This window comes from Mugil cephalus, chromosome 19, assembly GCF_022458985.1.
Source record: "Mugil cephalus isolate CIBA_MC_2020 chromosome 19, CIBA_Mcephalus_1.1, whole genome shotgun sequence".
In the NCBI taxonomy this organism is placed as follows: Eukaryota; Metazoa; Chordata; class Actinopteri; order Mugiliformes; family Mugilidae; genus Mugil; species Mugil cephalus.
The window spans coordinates 4,588,575-4,604,332 of NC_061788.1; the positions used below are offsets into that span (position 1 = coordinate 4,588,575).

Below are 15,758 nucleotides of genomic sequence, written 5' to 3' on the forward strand. Positions count from 1 at the left end.
CGCCACAGTTCACCCGTTTATTTATACGTCGCCTCTTCAGGTGGAGTGCTCTCCATCGCTGGGAGTGTGACTCGTGGAGGGATCCTTTGTCATATTATGTCCCTCAGGATGAAACTTTGGATGAATTTTTACAATTACGTATGCACTAATCAGGCATAATATTATGACCACTGACAGAAAAAGTGAATGGTGCACACACGAAAACAAAATATATATATATATATATATATATATATATATATATATATATATATATATAGATATAGATATATATAGATATATAGATAGATATATATATAGATATAGATATATATAGATATATAGATATATAGATATATATCATAACCCACAGGACCCAAAGGCCCCCACTAACATCCTGTTTCCAGACAGGACATCAGGACACCCTCAGAAGACCCATGTCCATTCTCTGATGAGTCACAACTATTTTGAAGGCACAACATTAAGAAGGTGGTCATAATGTTATGCCTGATTGGAGTAGAAAGACATTTTAATAGGCATGGCAAGGCATCCATAATTAGTTTGTGAAGTGCATCTTTGTATTGATTGGTTTTACTTTCACATTTGGCTCTGCTGTAGAGAGATAAATGCCTAAAAATGAGTCAGAGCAGGGGGTCTGCAGCCCCCAAACTGTGAGGAGGAGATGAGTGGAAATGTGTGAGGGAGTGGTATGTGAATATTTTTTTTTTTTCTTTCTAAGGGAGGGATCCCTACAGGATGCCCTTAAAAGATGATGCCCACTCCCCGACACATATTCACCGTTAGGACCGCAGAGCCTAGATCAGGAAAATAAATTAAAATAAAAGCATCATGAGGCGACAAAGGGAGATTTTAGAGAAGCTGGCAGCGACTTTTCACATCCGGCATGCGCTCCTCCGCCAGGCCCTGGCTGAATGCCTGGGAACCCTTATTCTGGTGGTGAGTAAAGAGTATTTTTGCTTCACTCCTGCAGGGAGCTAAATGGATCAGATAAATAAAAAAGAAAAGAAATATTAATTATACTCAGTGTGAGTTTATGATGTAGTCTTTTTTCCACCCAGATCTGCTTCAATTTGGTTAAACTGAATTTAATCAGACTTTGTGGTATTGTACTGGTTAGGAAAATGAGGGAATTAAATGTTTATTACAATGTAAAAAATATGTGGTTTAATATAAAATATATCATGTATATTTGTAAAATATAGAAAGTCTTCCTACGGTCACGTCTTTGCTTGTATTAACACATTCTTACGAAAGCAAACCCAGCGACAAGTACAGGTGGAAGACAAATGTCATTATTATCATTATCTAGAATTTAATATACAAGCAAGTAGACGCGTCATAATAAACCATTAACGACTAGTAGAGGATTGTTTTTATCTGATAATGTATAAAATGTAAATATTAAGAGGGTAGTAGTACATTTTAAATCTAATTCTGCACACGAACTAATAATGCATCAATATCTTGCTAATCTTAAGACTGATTGAAAAATTTGAAAAACTTTTTTTTATTATTTTGTTGGCGGCGGCATCGAGACATCAAGTAATCAAACTAGGCTGAAGTTGTTTAAGAGATATTTGCAGAAAAAAAAGTTAATCAGTAAAGCTTTAATAGCAGTTTTTTAGAAGTGGACGGTTTTGTCCTTCACGACTCAAAACATTCACGGACTCAAAACATTCACGGTGTTCTATTGACCTATTCGAAAAATTTAAATTTGAATTTCCAAAAAATTTAGCCGTATGCACAAACACAGCCAAGATGACGGCCAGATCAAGAGGAAAAACAGACAAGAACGTCCATAATGACGCATGAAGGTAAAACCATTAATAGCAACTATCAGAGTAACGCTACCAGGTAAAATAAAGTGTCTCTGCTGCCTTATTTTCATTAAATCGCTGCTCTTTTGAGCGACCTGGTCGAAGAAGTTACATCCATGGAGCACCTAAACCTCCACCAGTGTTCATTTCATAAACACATACATCTAGTTGTTTCACACCCATGACGGAGGACTTCATCCGTCCCCGCTGAAACCTATTCCAGCACACCGGGACGCCGTGAAATTCTTTCAAAATGAAACAAAAATGTTTTCCCTCTGGTTACCCACAGACAACAAAATATCAGTAAAGGTCACCTACAGTGAAACGCCGGGCCATTTGTTATTCCCCCCTCCCACCGGCTGTGACTGATCTGTTAATTCCACGAGACCTTTCGCTCCGCTGCAGCCAGGTTCTCCTCGGTAGTCGCGGTCGGGCCGCTCCGCGGGAGGAGTCAGGTTGTTGTCGACCTCGGTAAAACGCCCACCCACAACACACGCATGACCCCTGAGGTCACAGAGACACACCCTGACTCGCTGTCAGGCCACCGTGGGGGCTTTGTTATTCTCTTTGAAGGTTTTCTACGTCGGTCTGCCCACAAACAACCGCTCTATCGTTTGACGCCCTGGCACAGATCTGGATCGGCCTCTAAATGGTAAAAATCTGTGTGTTAAAGATCAAAGAATCCCAAGATAAGACATAACACATGTGAATCACACATAGACATAAGGATAAGAATAAAGATAAAATAAAATAATCTTAAAAACAGAATAAGAATAAGAATGAGGGAGTAAAGAATTACCAAACATTTATAAACAGACATTTTAGCCAAAGTGTCTCAGTGTGAGTTTAGCAAAAAGCCTTCTACAAGTAAGTAAGTGCTCTCCCCTCCTCTGTCCAGATGTTTGGTTGCGGTGCGGTGGCTCAGCTGGTGCTAAGCGGAGGATCTCATGGCACGTTCCTCTCTGTCAACCTTGCATTTGGTTTTGCTGCGACACTGGGAATCCTAGTGAGTGGACAGGTCTCAGGTGAGGACACGCGGCAGATTTACTTCAAGCTGAACATGCGTCTACCTTTGTTTGAAAATCAAAGGTAGTTCCCAGTAACAGCTTTTTCTTTCTTAGGTTGCTTTCCTAAAGTGAAATTTAATAGCCAACGGCATCAACGTAACATGATTTATAACCTCGTTTGATGTTAAACTGTGTAGAAGGACTTGAAATTTACACATCTTGTATCTCTGGGGGAATTTAAGACAATTATAAAACACAGGGAAATATGTTCAGTTGGATCTTGTGACTGCACCGTATATTCATGTAATCCCACTGTTGTTTTTCTGTAGTGTGTGTCCATATTTTATTCGTGTTTTGTGCGTTTGATGAAACCGTTCTGTTTTCTGTGCTGCCGTCTTGAAAAAGAGGTTTTAAATCTCAATGAGTGTTACCTGGTTAAATAAAGGATATAATAATGATAATAATATGATATAAATAATAAGCCTGGAAGTCTAAATTTGGAAAACTGCTGGTAACTTACAAATTGCACAACTCTTTATTAAAAGAACCATCAAATATGTTCCACAGGTAAAAACACTGGTGCATTACTTTTGTGTTCATTTGGACACATTCATTTGGTCACGACGCTTTGTGCCTTGTGCCTTAGTATTGTCGTGTCAGTTTGTTACGTACTTTACACGATAAGGCCAAACTCTGATATTATAAATATTACAGAGAGAAACCCAACATTTACCCCTGGAGCAAACACTTGGCAACATTTCTTTTGAACAGGAAGAAACCTGTGACTGCAGTCTGCTTCAAACAGTTAGGGCGAGACAGGCAGACTATTAATAACTCCCACAGAACTCCCACGCTTCAGGAACTAACTTTACTCGATCCCAAACTGATTAAGGCCCAAGTCCATTCAACTGTTTAAGAGGCACGAGAGATACCTACACGGTAGTCATAATGTTATGCCAGATCGGTGTATTAGCTAGTCTGGGTCAGGTTTGAAGAAAACCTGTTTAAATTATGGTTTATTTTAATCATCATTAGTAATATTTGACAAAAAATTGTGAAAAAAGTAGATGTGGACAAAATTTAAGTAGGTGTAGGAATCAGGAACATGATTTAAAAGCACATTTAGTTCATCTAGAGTCCATTTAAATCACCTCCGTGCAGCGTCTGCCATCCAAAGAACCGTTTCCACAAGACTGAGCTTTTCTCCAACCTCCATCAGCATAACAGGGAGTCATTATTATTGATGGCTTGACAGGCTCTAAATATCAGCAGAAGGTAAACCGGCAGTTATCTGAGGTGCAGTATTTACCACACTGATGCGTCCGCGAGATGAATTAGAATTAGAGGCGGCGACGGAACCAGATCGGCGAGCGGCGGACGGAAGAACGCGAGGAAGGAGTCTGAGGAGGCTCTTACGACGTGGCTGGAAAACTATGTGGTCTGTAATTGAAAGGATGGCGAGCGAGTCGGTTCCTTGGCGCCCGTGTCTTCTGTCGAAAGGAGCCACAGTACAAACACTAGCACAGTTCACTCATGCTCACTTCTGCATTGTCTTTATAATGAGGCTGTCCCCCTCTAATGCACACCGGAGCTGAGAAAATAAGCTCTTATAATTAGATAGCTCCAACTCTGACACGATTAAGGTGTGAATGCTAGCGAGGCGCCCACATGAGTGCGCCATCAGAGCACTTCTTACCCCCTTCCAGGTTAGAAAAAAAAGAAGAAAAAACTGATACTTTTCATCCCTCCAATTTAATTTGTGTCACAGAGACCCTCCATCCTAACAGGGCTACAGAGACTCTGGATATACAGCGGATTCCTGTCTCGCTCAGAAGTGGGCGTGCAGCGGGAAAGCAGAAAATAGCCTCAGGGATGATTCCCATTGAGTCTGGTTGTACATACACACAGTATGTATAAATAAAGCAACGTTTCTATATGTTGCTCCTTTTAAGGTGGCCACCTGAACCCAGCGGTGACCTTCACGCTGTGTTTGCTCGGGAGAGAGCCCTGGAGGAAGTTCCCGCTCTTCTTTCTCTTCCAGACCCTCGGAGCCTTCCTGGGTGCGGCGGTCGTGTTTGCAGTGTATTTTGGTACGTGAAGATAAATCGAGAAGATTGTTGAATGTTGCAGCATCCCTGAATTTAGTTTCTTAATGATTCTCAATACCACTGCTGTCAAACATACGGCCCGGGGGCTAAAACGGGCCTGCAAGAGGGTCCAATCTGGGTTACTTTTCATTAAAAGCAACTGCTGTTCTTAGTTTTACCACTAGGGGTGGCACTGTTTTGGTGAGAGTCAGAACCATATATTAGAGAGAGTCTGGCCAACTCAAATCATGGGCGCCATGTTTGCTACATCAGAGGGAAGATTCTACAGTGTAACCCTATGGGGCAGATGTGCTATGTTGAAATAAATGTATTGAGAACATCTTTCAATATGTAAAATACCACTACTTAAACATCCCAGTGTCTACTTAACTTTAAATATCTTAAATGAGCCTGTAAAATGCTTTGTAGCCCAATCACCTCATCAGTCATGGAGCTGTGTTTACCTTCTCCTCAGTCTCCGTGTTCATCCATCACTGCTAAGTTTGAAATTACTCAGAAATAGTGAAAATTAAACTAGTCTTATTGTTATTTAATATTATCATTGTAGCATTAGCACGCTAGCCATAATAACTTAATAGTGACCGAGGCAACGTTACGTGTCAGTTAAATTTGTCTATCTACATGGACATAAATTACATGAACACGTGAATTTCAAAGTATATATGACAGTTATTTTTCTAACCCTTTAGTCTAGATAACTAGCTCGAATAAGGCTAGAATGAGGTTTAGTTAACTTTATTGCTTCAAGCAAAACAACCAGATGTGCCTAAACGTATTTGATAAGAATCAATGTGGGCAACCCTGCAGGAAATACCTAGTTCTACCTTGCTGATTCTTCATGTCCTTCAACAAAGTTCTGTTCGTTATATCAGGCACTATGCAAATGTCAAAAAAAAAAAAAAAAAAATCCACACTGATTGACGTTTTGGGCTATGTTAAAAGTGGAGTTCAAATCTCTAATCAGAATCATTTGTAAATGTACAGTAGCCAGGGATTATACATTGGCGCCTCTTTTGTGGTGTTCTTTACGAATGCCCTTCAGTTGGCAGCTTTCTTCCGCAGAATCTCTAACACAAGGCATCAATTAGTCACTTCTCTCCTCCTTCCAAAACATCCTTATGGGAGCTATAATTTCTAAAGGCTGACTACATTAGTGGGTATCTTCTAAGTTAGAATTGGACACTTCGGTATAATGTTATTATTTCGCGACAAGACAAAGCTAAGAGATTGTTTTAATTCAATTGTTGCAGCATATCAACATTTAACATTTCGTCCAATAGTTGTTCGAGATATTTTAGTCTGGACCAAAGTTGACAGCCTGATTGGCAGCTCCTCCCTAGAGCCATGCCACGAGCACAGCTAAAAATAATCTATACACCTTTATTAATGTGTTCAAGTTTTACCAGCAAATTGCAAAAAACCATTGCGCATACCTGTCATGTCTAGATTGACAGTGGAGAGCAAGTTGTTATCTCAGTCAGACACACATGCATCCAGAGTATGTATGAGTATTACGTGCGCACTGCAGTTGTGCATCACTTGCACAACTTCCTCTGCATGGGTGATAGTTGTTTTTACGGCCTTTCTACAACTTTGTTGTTATTTCATGTTCTTATCCGCAGTGAGTAAGGCTGTAACCATTAAATGTTCTATTGTAGGAGGTACGTTACTAAAAAAACAGATATAACAAAGGTTTGTTAACAAGGTTTTAACAATGGTTTGGTAGTAGGGGTCAACTGACACATACGTGTTAGTAATAAGGGAATGGGGTGAAAAGGGGTCGAGGGTATGGGATGAAACAAGGTCGACAAGATGGGATGAAAAAGGATGAGGGTATGGGATGAAACAAGGCTGACAGGATGGGATGAAAAAGAATGAGAGTATGGGATGAAATGAGACTGACAGGATGGGATGAAAAAGGATGGGGGTATGGGATGAAATGAGGTCGACAGGATGGGATGAAAAAGAATGAGGGTATGGGATGAAATGAGATTGACAGGATGGGGTCAAAAAGGATGGGGGTATGGGATGAAATGAGGTCGGCAGGATGGAATGAAAAAGGAAGCGGTTTTGGGATGAAACAAGGCTGACAGGATGGGATGAAAAGGGATGAGGGTATGAGATGTAACTAGGTCAACAGGATGGGATGAAAAGGGATGAGGGTATGGGATGTAACTAGGTCGACAGGATGGGATGAAAAGGGATGAGGGTATGGGATGTAACTAGGTCGACAGGATGGGATGAAAAGGGATGAGGGGTTGAAGGGAAGGAATGATGGGGCCAGAATGTGTAGACGGATGGTGGAAGAGGAACCCAGGGATTAAGATTTAGGATTGGGACACATCCCAGGAATGATATGGGGCTTGGTCTACTTCCCAATTTTAAGTTATAATAACTTATACAATATTAGCTGTATTTCAGCTTGACAGCGTTTATATCATTTCATCCACTTATAAATGACCTGGGAAAGATGAAAAAGTGCAAAGGTGGGTGTAAACTGTTTCAGTCAGAAAAAAATAAAATGATTTACACCTCATTTCACCAGATGCATTATGGGACTTCGGCCAGGGTGAGCTGATTGTCGTTGGAAGGAATGCCACAGCTGGGATTTTTGCCACGTACCCAGCAAAACATCTCACACTGGTTAACGGATTCTTTGATCAGGTAACAGTGACAGGTATTTCTATTCACTATAATGGTCATTATCCATTTGAAACAGAACACCTTACAACAGTTCTGCATAAACAGTTTACACACAGCATCCACTATCTGCAGACCACTGCCTTACTTTTGCATGTGAAAATAAAAACCGTCATAGATATGTGTAGATGCTTTGTGTCACTGTAACACATGCTCAGCACTTCCACACAATTTCACAAATGAAATGCTCTACAGCGAATGGTTGGGAAACCATTAACAGCTATATGCTTGAGCAATGCTACTTTCTGCACAGCTTGGGTGCCGGATGGAGGTTGCCAGGCTTTAATCAGAAGCTCACAGGGCAGATAATAATTATACAATGCCGCAGCCAAAACTCATAATTCCTACAATGCTCAAAACAGCTACAATAGACAACATCGGAGGTGCAGACTGCAACCACATGAGCTGTCTTATCCCACTCTGTGCAGATGTGGATAGACAGAGGATGTGTAATAATTTAGTGCATTCTATAAGCATGCAACCTTTCCTTTTATATTCAAATTTGACTAAATTCGTAAATTGTGTCACTGAATTAAAAGGGAAACGTTCAATCTGCCAGCATGCTCACTCGTCGAGTAGCTGGCATTGTTAGCTGGCTACTCCCTGGTCTCACGCAAGCCATTATGTAGAACACAATTAAAACGGACCATTTTCTAATCAAACTAAGTCGCAGACCGGATGGAGGAAAAGACAGCAATGCAGCGAATAAGGCAAATAAAGGCAGGCAGGAGCTGGAATTAAAAACAAAAACTGCAGGTGCTCAGTGTAAACAGAAAAGAGAAATGCACAAGAAAATGAGGAACATCTGGAAAAAATTGGACAGGTGAGTTCTTGTTTTATTCCCCCAGAGAAACAGATCCATATATTTAATATGAAGTAATGTTTCTTAGCTTAGAGTGCCAGTTCCCGATTATATATATTCTTTTATTGTATGCTATACATTACGATTGATGGAAATAAATGGTGAAGACCACTGCGAAAGAGTTATGATTTCATAAAGACTGTTTGCTGCCCTTTTACTGTTTTAGTTTCTCTTGGATGACATTTTCAACACCTGCATTTTCACCTAGATGAACATCCCTTACCCATGTATCTGCAAACTCAAAAAAAAAAAAAAAAAAAAAAACTACAGTGAAGTACGCCGGGTGCAACTTTTCAGCTCTTTGCAGCCATGTTGCATCATTTCTGTGTTGCCCTTGCCGGCCAAGGTGGGCACAAGAGAGCTCCTCCGCCGCTGCTACACTAATGTAGATACTGATATGTCACAGTATGCAGCGTGATCTCTGCCATATCCAGTGTGTGTATATGCTGCGAAGCTGCTTGTTGTCCTGACCAAATGATGTAACCAAGCGAATTGAACAATCACTTCAGCCAAGCTCTCTCTGAAGTGTTTCCCTCCATCCACTGATGTCAGAATACATCAGTGGTCAGTGGAGGTTCTGTGATCTGCTGTTTCTGATGAAAAGAGTTGCCATGATTGGGTCTTTTTGTACTTGTTCTGAACTCTGGGATTACTAAAGTGTTCTTTATTCTCTCCAATTTTAACGAAACAGTAACAGATCTAACAGACCTAACATAAATCACAGGGCAAAACAATTAATAATGTCCTCCAAGATGAAATATGAATTCCATTTTCACTTACTCTTTCTAATTGTTCGTAAAAGAGCTGAAGATCAAACTGGTGTTAGGTGTTAATTAACAGACATTCCGTTGCTTTCCATCTCAGATCATCGGAACAGCAGCACTCATTATGTGCATCTTGGCCATAGTTGATCCATGCAACAACCCCGTCCCTCGAGGCCTGGAAGCCTTCACGGTCGGGTTTGTTGTCTTGGTCATTGGCATGTCAATGGGCTTCAACTCTGGCTACGCAGTCAACCCGGCCAGGGACTTAGGGCCACGCATCTTCACGGCTTTGGCAGGCTGGGGTGGAGAAGTTTTCACGTGAGTATAGCAGCAATTGCCATGAAGTGACATTGCACTTGGGTGTCCTGAAACTAGAAATATTTTGGGGGATTTCATAAAGTTTTGAACTTCCAATTAGTTTGAAAACAGAGACAGGAAAACAGAGATATCAGACATAACATTATAAACAGAGTGGTGTTAGTGGGGGCCTTTGGGCCCTATGGGTTGGGTTAGGGTTAGGGTTAGGGTGTCGACGGTATTTACTCCTCCTATCAGTGGCTGATACTGTACTCATTCGTTGGCTCTAGTGGCTCCAAAAACACCATGAGGCCTTCCCACAGTCGACCCTACCTTCTCCAGAGAAGCCCTCTTGTTTCAGCCACACCTTTACTCAGAAATGTAGGGTTTATTTGACATTTACTTGGTCAGACGCCTGCTTTGAAAGCAACAGTACTTGGGGCAAACCCACAAGATCAGTCAAAAGTGAATAATGCTAAACTTCCCTGCAACTTGTGCGGGCACCTACCCGTCAATCAACGTAACCATGCTCTTAATTATGTAATTACTGTAAATAAAAAAAATATTTTAAACAGCCAAGTTGTTTTAAAAGTCATGGCTGACTTGCTAAATGTTTTCCCTACAGGGCTAACACCTACTGGAGCATTGTGCCTATCTGTGCCCCATTCCTGGGTGCAGTGGTGGGTGTGTTGATGTACCAGCTGATGGTCGGATACCATTTTGAAGGAGAAGTTCAAGAGGAGCAGAGGAAGGAGGAGGAAAGGTTCAAACTTTCCAGTGTCGCAGCCAACGAAGATGCATGAGATTTCTACTATCACGCTCTTGACTAACATCTTCTGTTTTTTCTGGTGATTTAGAAACAAACTGTCCCCTTTTACACCTTAAGCACATTTTCTGACATTTTCCACACGTAAGCCTTCAGTCTATAATATTGAAGACATTTCCTCTTGTGCCACCTCGTCATACACGGAAGCCGTTTCTCACAAAATGATTGCAATCGTTGTTTGCATTCTCTTTCATTTGAACCTCTGGTAAGATCTTTCAAGCGTTAACTATTCCCTTCATGCTTCATGTCTGAGTAAATAAATTTATCGACTTACGGAAAAACAGCAAACAAAAGACGGTTTAAGGTGGAGAAGGACTTGAAGGGCGCCTTGTTTACTTGCCTGAGATGGAAGATACCTTCAAATCACCATCAAATCAAAAAGCATTCCCACTCAACATTTTACTCCTTTGTACTGCTCTCGCTTCCATTTGGGGAAAAAAACTATGTATGGTATGTTACTTCCTGAAATGGAGACGCATTTCCTTTTACTGCACACCCAAATCAACACAACTGTCAGACATGCTGCCAATTAAAGCATTTTACCGTCAAATATTTGTGTGAAGTTTTTGTCACAACCTATCCTGGTGTGTTTCCATGACTTGACAGCACGCAACAAATGTTGTTGACTGATGTTTGCCTCATTAGAAGATAATAGGCAAATAATTAAAGCATACAAGAGTATGATCCAGTCTGTTTCTGATTTTAACTTTGAAAGGGTTTTATTAATAATCAAGTACATTTCTTCCTCCATGCATATAAGAAATTATTTATAGGTATATTGTTAAAACATATCATCAGATGGCAACTAAGAGGTCAAATAAGTTTATTGTAAGGATACTGTAGGGTTTACAACTACACATGTAGTTAATGTTACACGAGGTAGACTGGTTTAATTCCTTCACTCACTATCTGTACAAATTCTCCATTGCAGTAGCTGTACGCATCCAACTAATAACACTCAAAGAAAATTGGGTAGAACCATTAAGAAGTTTCTGATGTGATCCATTTTCAAGAATGGGGCGGACATGGAGTCACAGAGGCCTTTGGCTGTCAAACTCTACTCAGTTCAACCTTCAGGCAATGTGTACATGTCTTCTATGATCTTAATCCCATGTGAATCGTCCATGTCCATTATTTGTAAAGTAAAAATTACACTGCAAATTACCTACCATAAATCTCATAACACAGAGGTCCTCTGATAAAACTAATCCGGTGTGAATCGACATCTCTGTGATTTAGAGATGTGTTTTTACTTTTTCGTGACTTTTGTTTGAATTGAAGCTTTTTTTCTGCCACTTGTCACTTAAGAATTATGAAGAATGTGCTATAATTCAAAGCTTGGGCAGATGTTAGAGTGCAAAGTCTGATGTCACTGAACTATTCGCCTGTTTAGACGGATGAAACCATTATATCAACCAATAATGTGTTCGTTGGCAAAGGTGAAATTAAAACTGTCTCTCATGTGCAGTGTAGTGAGACGGAAAGTATATTTGAGTAAAACGCCAAGTTTGTTTATTCCGTGCGAATGTACCACATGAAACACAGACGTTGGGGGTAATATCTGAATCACAGGACGTCCTCAGGTAAAACTAATCCGGTGTGAATAGGGCTTAAGACCCACATGAATGCACTATATACGTGGCCAAGGAATAATATCCATACATTCTACGTGTCCTAATTGGAACAGCACTTTTGTTGCCCTCTCCCACAACTATAGACTCACTTTCATTTGTGTTGTCCCAATTTAAGATGTGTTTCAGCTGGCCCCACTTAGGATGATGTCACCATAACAGATGGTTTTAAATTGAGTTGAGATGGCCAACGCCTATTTAATTGTGTTTAGTCATTTGTGTCTTATGGATGACTGTATCATTACCCCAATTAGGCAAGCCCTGAGAGACGGGCTTACCAAAAATAGAAAACGATTGGTTTCCGTTCCAGTGTCTCAAGAATGTTCGCTCATTGGTGCTGCCGGTGAGCAGAAGCATGCAAATCATGACATTTGTCACATTACAAATGCCGTCCAGATTGTTAATAAATGCTTTTGGTTCGTGCTGTATCAAGTTTGGTGGAGCACCGAGGGCCATAAAGGTCATGGGTGTTTGTTCAAAGTGACACTCACACACACCTACACACACATCAGGATCCTATCACCGAATCGTTGTCTTCCACACACGTCCATCAGTGTTCACTTACCATTACTGGAAAAGGAAAAAAAAGCATATTCTGCATCAAAATATCAGCGGTGACATTTTTGAAGTCTGGGAAAGAATATCAATCCATCGCATCTTACAAAGGCTTAAACTTCAGAGACAGGTGTTTGACATTTGGAGTTCCTCTTTGGCATGACCTTTGCAGTCGTTCGCCAAACATATCTGGTGTCAATCTAACCATTTGCCTCTGAAATTTTAATTTACATTCCAGCTGACGAGTGGAGCTGGCAGCCGTGTTTTGATTTGGCTCTCAAAAGATGTCACGGCGGAACAAAAGCAGGGTCCGACTGTGTTATCAGCGGGAAAACTTCCATTACAAGTACGGCAAGGTCTGCTGGCTTCACAGCACAAGTAAAATCAGAATACACTTTTTATTTCCTGCACTGTGGGAAGAAACCTGTGATACGCACCTATGACTAGAACATAAAATCAGAAACATCAGCTGCAAGGGTAACAGGAATATTCTGAAATGTGAAATGTGATCATTTGTGGCCTACCTTAGAGGTACAGTAGTAAATACAATACATACACACTACTATGTGGGAGGTTTTCATTTTGGATACCAAGCCCTGAATGCCATTCAACAAGGGTGTTTCAATGCAGGAAAAACAGACAAAAAAACTTGAACCACAGCTCCACCATGTGGTGAAATAAAGAACCTTCAACAGGAGGATATGATATAAAAGCAGGGCAGGCTAAAAGGGTTCAAGGACAGGGTCTAATGTGCAACTCTTTTTGACTGATTTAGCTAAAATAATTTAGTTTAGAAGGATGCTTTTCAACTGTGTGACAGGGAATTATAATAATACGTAGCTGCATGTTCCCATCACCTTCCATAACAAACTCAGGTATTAATAATCGTATTCACCCTTTTTGATATAAAATGGTATCCAAACAAACATCTTCCTTTTAACTGTATTTTACTTTCAGATGTAATTATATTGAAATCTTGGGCAACAGGTTCTCTTGGGCTTTATCCAGCAACTGACTGCACAGATACGGACGCCTGCACAGACTAAATGGCAGTGGTTCAAAGAAATGAAAAGAAGGGCTCATTGTTGTCACGTCTTCATTTGGCACGACTTTTGGTCGACGTACGCCCCCTCCCTCCCCCTGTGTCGAACAATGCACCGAGGGTGAACACATTTTAGTTTAGCAGCAAACACAGTGCATGCATAAGGAAACTATCCGTTTACTGCTCTGGGTAAATACCCTAATAGTAATTGTCACCTGTTTCCTGTCTCACCATCAACATCTACGATTCATTTAAGGTGGAATGATTGTTTCCCAGTTTTGTTCGTCATTTTTTGGTTCCGTATTTCGTTTCTTTCATGCCCCACGACGCAAACTTATTCACTCAAATGTGCCCTTCGCATTCCTGACATGCCACACGACCGCTGCTGCTTAAAAAACAACAAAAACGCGACACCGCGCCAGGATGGAATCGGTTCTTCTGAGACATGCCCTCTGCAAGCGTGTCATGAGGAAAGAGATGCCTCCATGTGTTGTTGGATGTTAGTAATGAGCTGTGGCATTTTGCACAAAAAACAAACTCGTCTGCAAACATGCATCGCAGCTTCAAGTATGATCGCAATTCACCTGCTGCGTGCGTCTCGGTGCAGGTGGCGACAGTAAAAGAACTAAAATAAAAAAGTAAACCGAAGCTTTTTACATTTGAGTACATGTTCAAATCGGCTGCTGTTTTCTTCGCGTGAAGGGGAAGTTGTCGCACAAAGATACGCTGATCTCACTTTTATTTGCTGGTGTTGACACACAACTCTGCACAAAGAAATCTCCTTTCACAAAGGTGCTCCTGTACCAACACACAATCACAGCCACCTTTTGTCAACCTAAGCCTCAGTCTTTTGTTTTCAAAAAAAACATTGAAACCAGTTCTGCACAGCGCCGCTGCAAATATATTTGTTGCAAACCCCTCAGTTGAAGACTAGTATCGGAGTAGCACACCAAACACACTCATGTGCACAAACACTGCGTGTTAAACTTTTTTTAAATCCTGCGCACGGTACGCTTTCGCCCGGTCATGCTTCCTGCTCTCGCCTTATAGGCCCACACTCCACCCATATACGGTTGTATGCATGTCAAAATTGCAGCTATGTGTTGTGACAAATGTCATCTTTATTAGATATCAAAAAGATCAGAACACAATAGGAACTGGTTACTGCAGCTTAAGGTGAAGACAAATTGGAGCCACACCTGAAACAGCTATGTCTGATCAACGATAATAAGCAGCCAAGCCAACTTTCATCGCAGCATGAACGAAGAACAAAAGAAACAAGAAGCTTGAAGTACCATTCCGCAGGATGGAAAATATGATAATGTCTGAACTTAAAAAAAAAAAAAAAAAAAAAAAAAAAACCTCACAGGTTATGGTTCGTTGAAAAGAAGGAAACTGAACCTTGTTTTCAGAATTTCTTTTTGATTTGTAGCATTTATCCGACTCTGGGACTAATTTATGAATCTGTGCAGCACAGATCAGATGAAGCACCAACTTCTCTTTTCTCTTCATGTTTTTTACATTGTAGAACAAAATGGAATCATAAGAGACAATGCAAGCACAGCCCCATCATCACAGAGCGATTGCATCAACCAACAAATGATGCGGCTGTTCCAATAGAAGAATAGAAGAATGTAAAAAAACGTCAACTTACTAAGAGCTTAGCTCCTGTAAAATGTTAAGAGTTTTAATTTGCTTTTCAGAAAGATCACACAGGACTCTCTGTGCATTTGGATTTGGATGTGTTATTCCTGATTTATATCAACAAAATACAAAAAAATGAATAATTTATTAAGGAAAGAAAAAGAACAATGGTAAAAACAAAACAAAAAACAAAATCAGATTAGATCCCGTCTCAAAATGCCGGTGTCCTCATTGGCCTTTATTTGCTCACTTGTGGAAATTTTATGACAGCATCTCGCATGGTTGATGGTATCGCGTTGAGTCTCCAGACAGACAGACACACAGACAGACAGACATGGGAATGTGTTACACTGTGATCGCCAATCACGCTGTCACGGCTGCTAACCACGTTTCATATTTAAGATTCCTCAAAGTAGTCCAAAGTTTTCTCCCCGATGAAAGATTGCCACCCTGCTGCAGGATCACGAGGATCGTCCGCAGGGCAAACAGGCGAGGGGAGAGGAGG

General features: G+C 40.7%; 1 protein-coding gene across 1 annotated transcript; it reads left to right on the top strand.

The window, feature by feature from the left end:
* The first annotated feature begins 789 nt into the window (after positions 1–789).
* Positions 790–10,931, top strand: LOC124996272 (aquaporin-3-like). Its single transcript, XM_047569107.1, has 6 exons — positions 790–936; positions 2,716–2,842; positions 4,777–4,914; positions 7,478–7,596; positions 9,359–9,576; positions 10,181–10,931. The coding sequence occupies exons 1-6, from the start codon at positions 829–831 to the stop codon at positions 10,356–10,358; spliced, it is 888 nt and encodes a 295-aa protein (XP_047425063.1). The 5' UTR covers positions 790–828; the 3' UTR covers positions 10,359–10,931.
* The last annotated feature ends 4,827 nt before the right edge of the window (positions 10,932–15,758 follow it).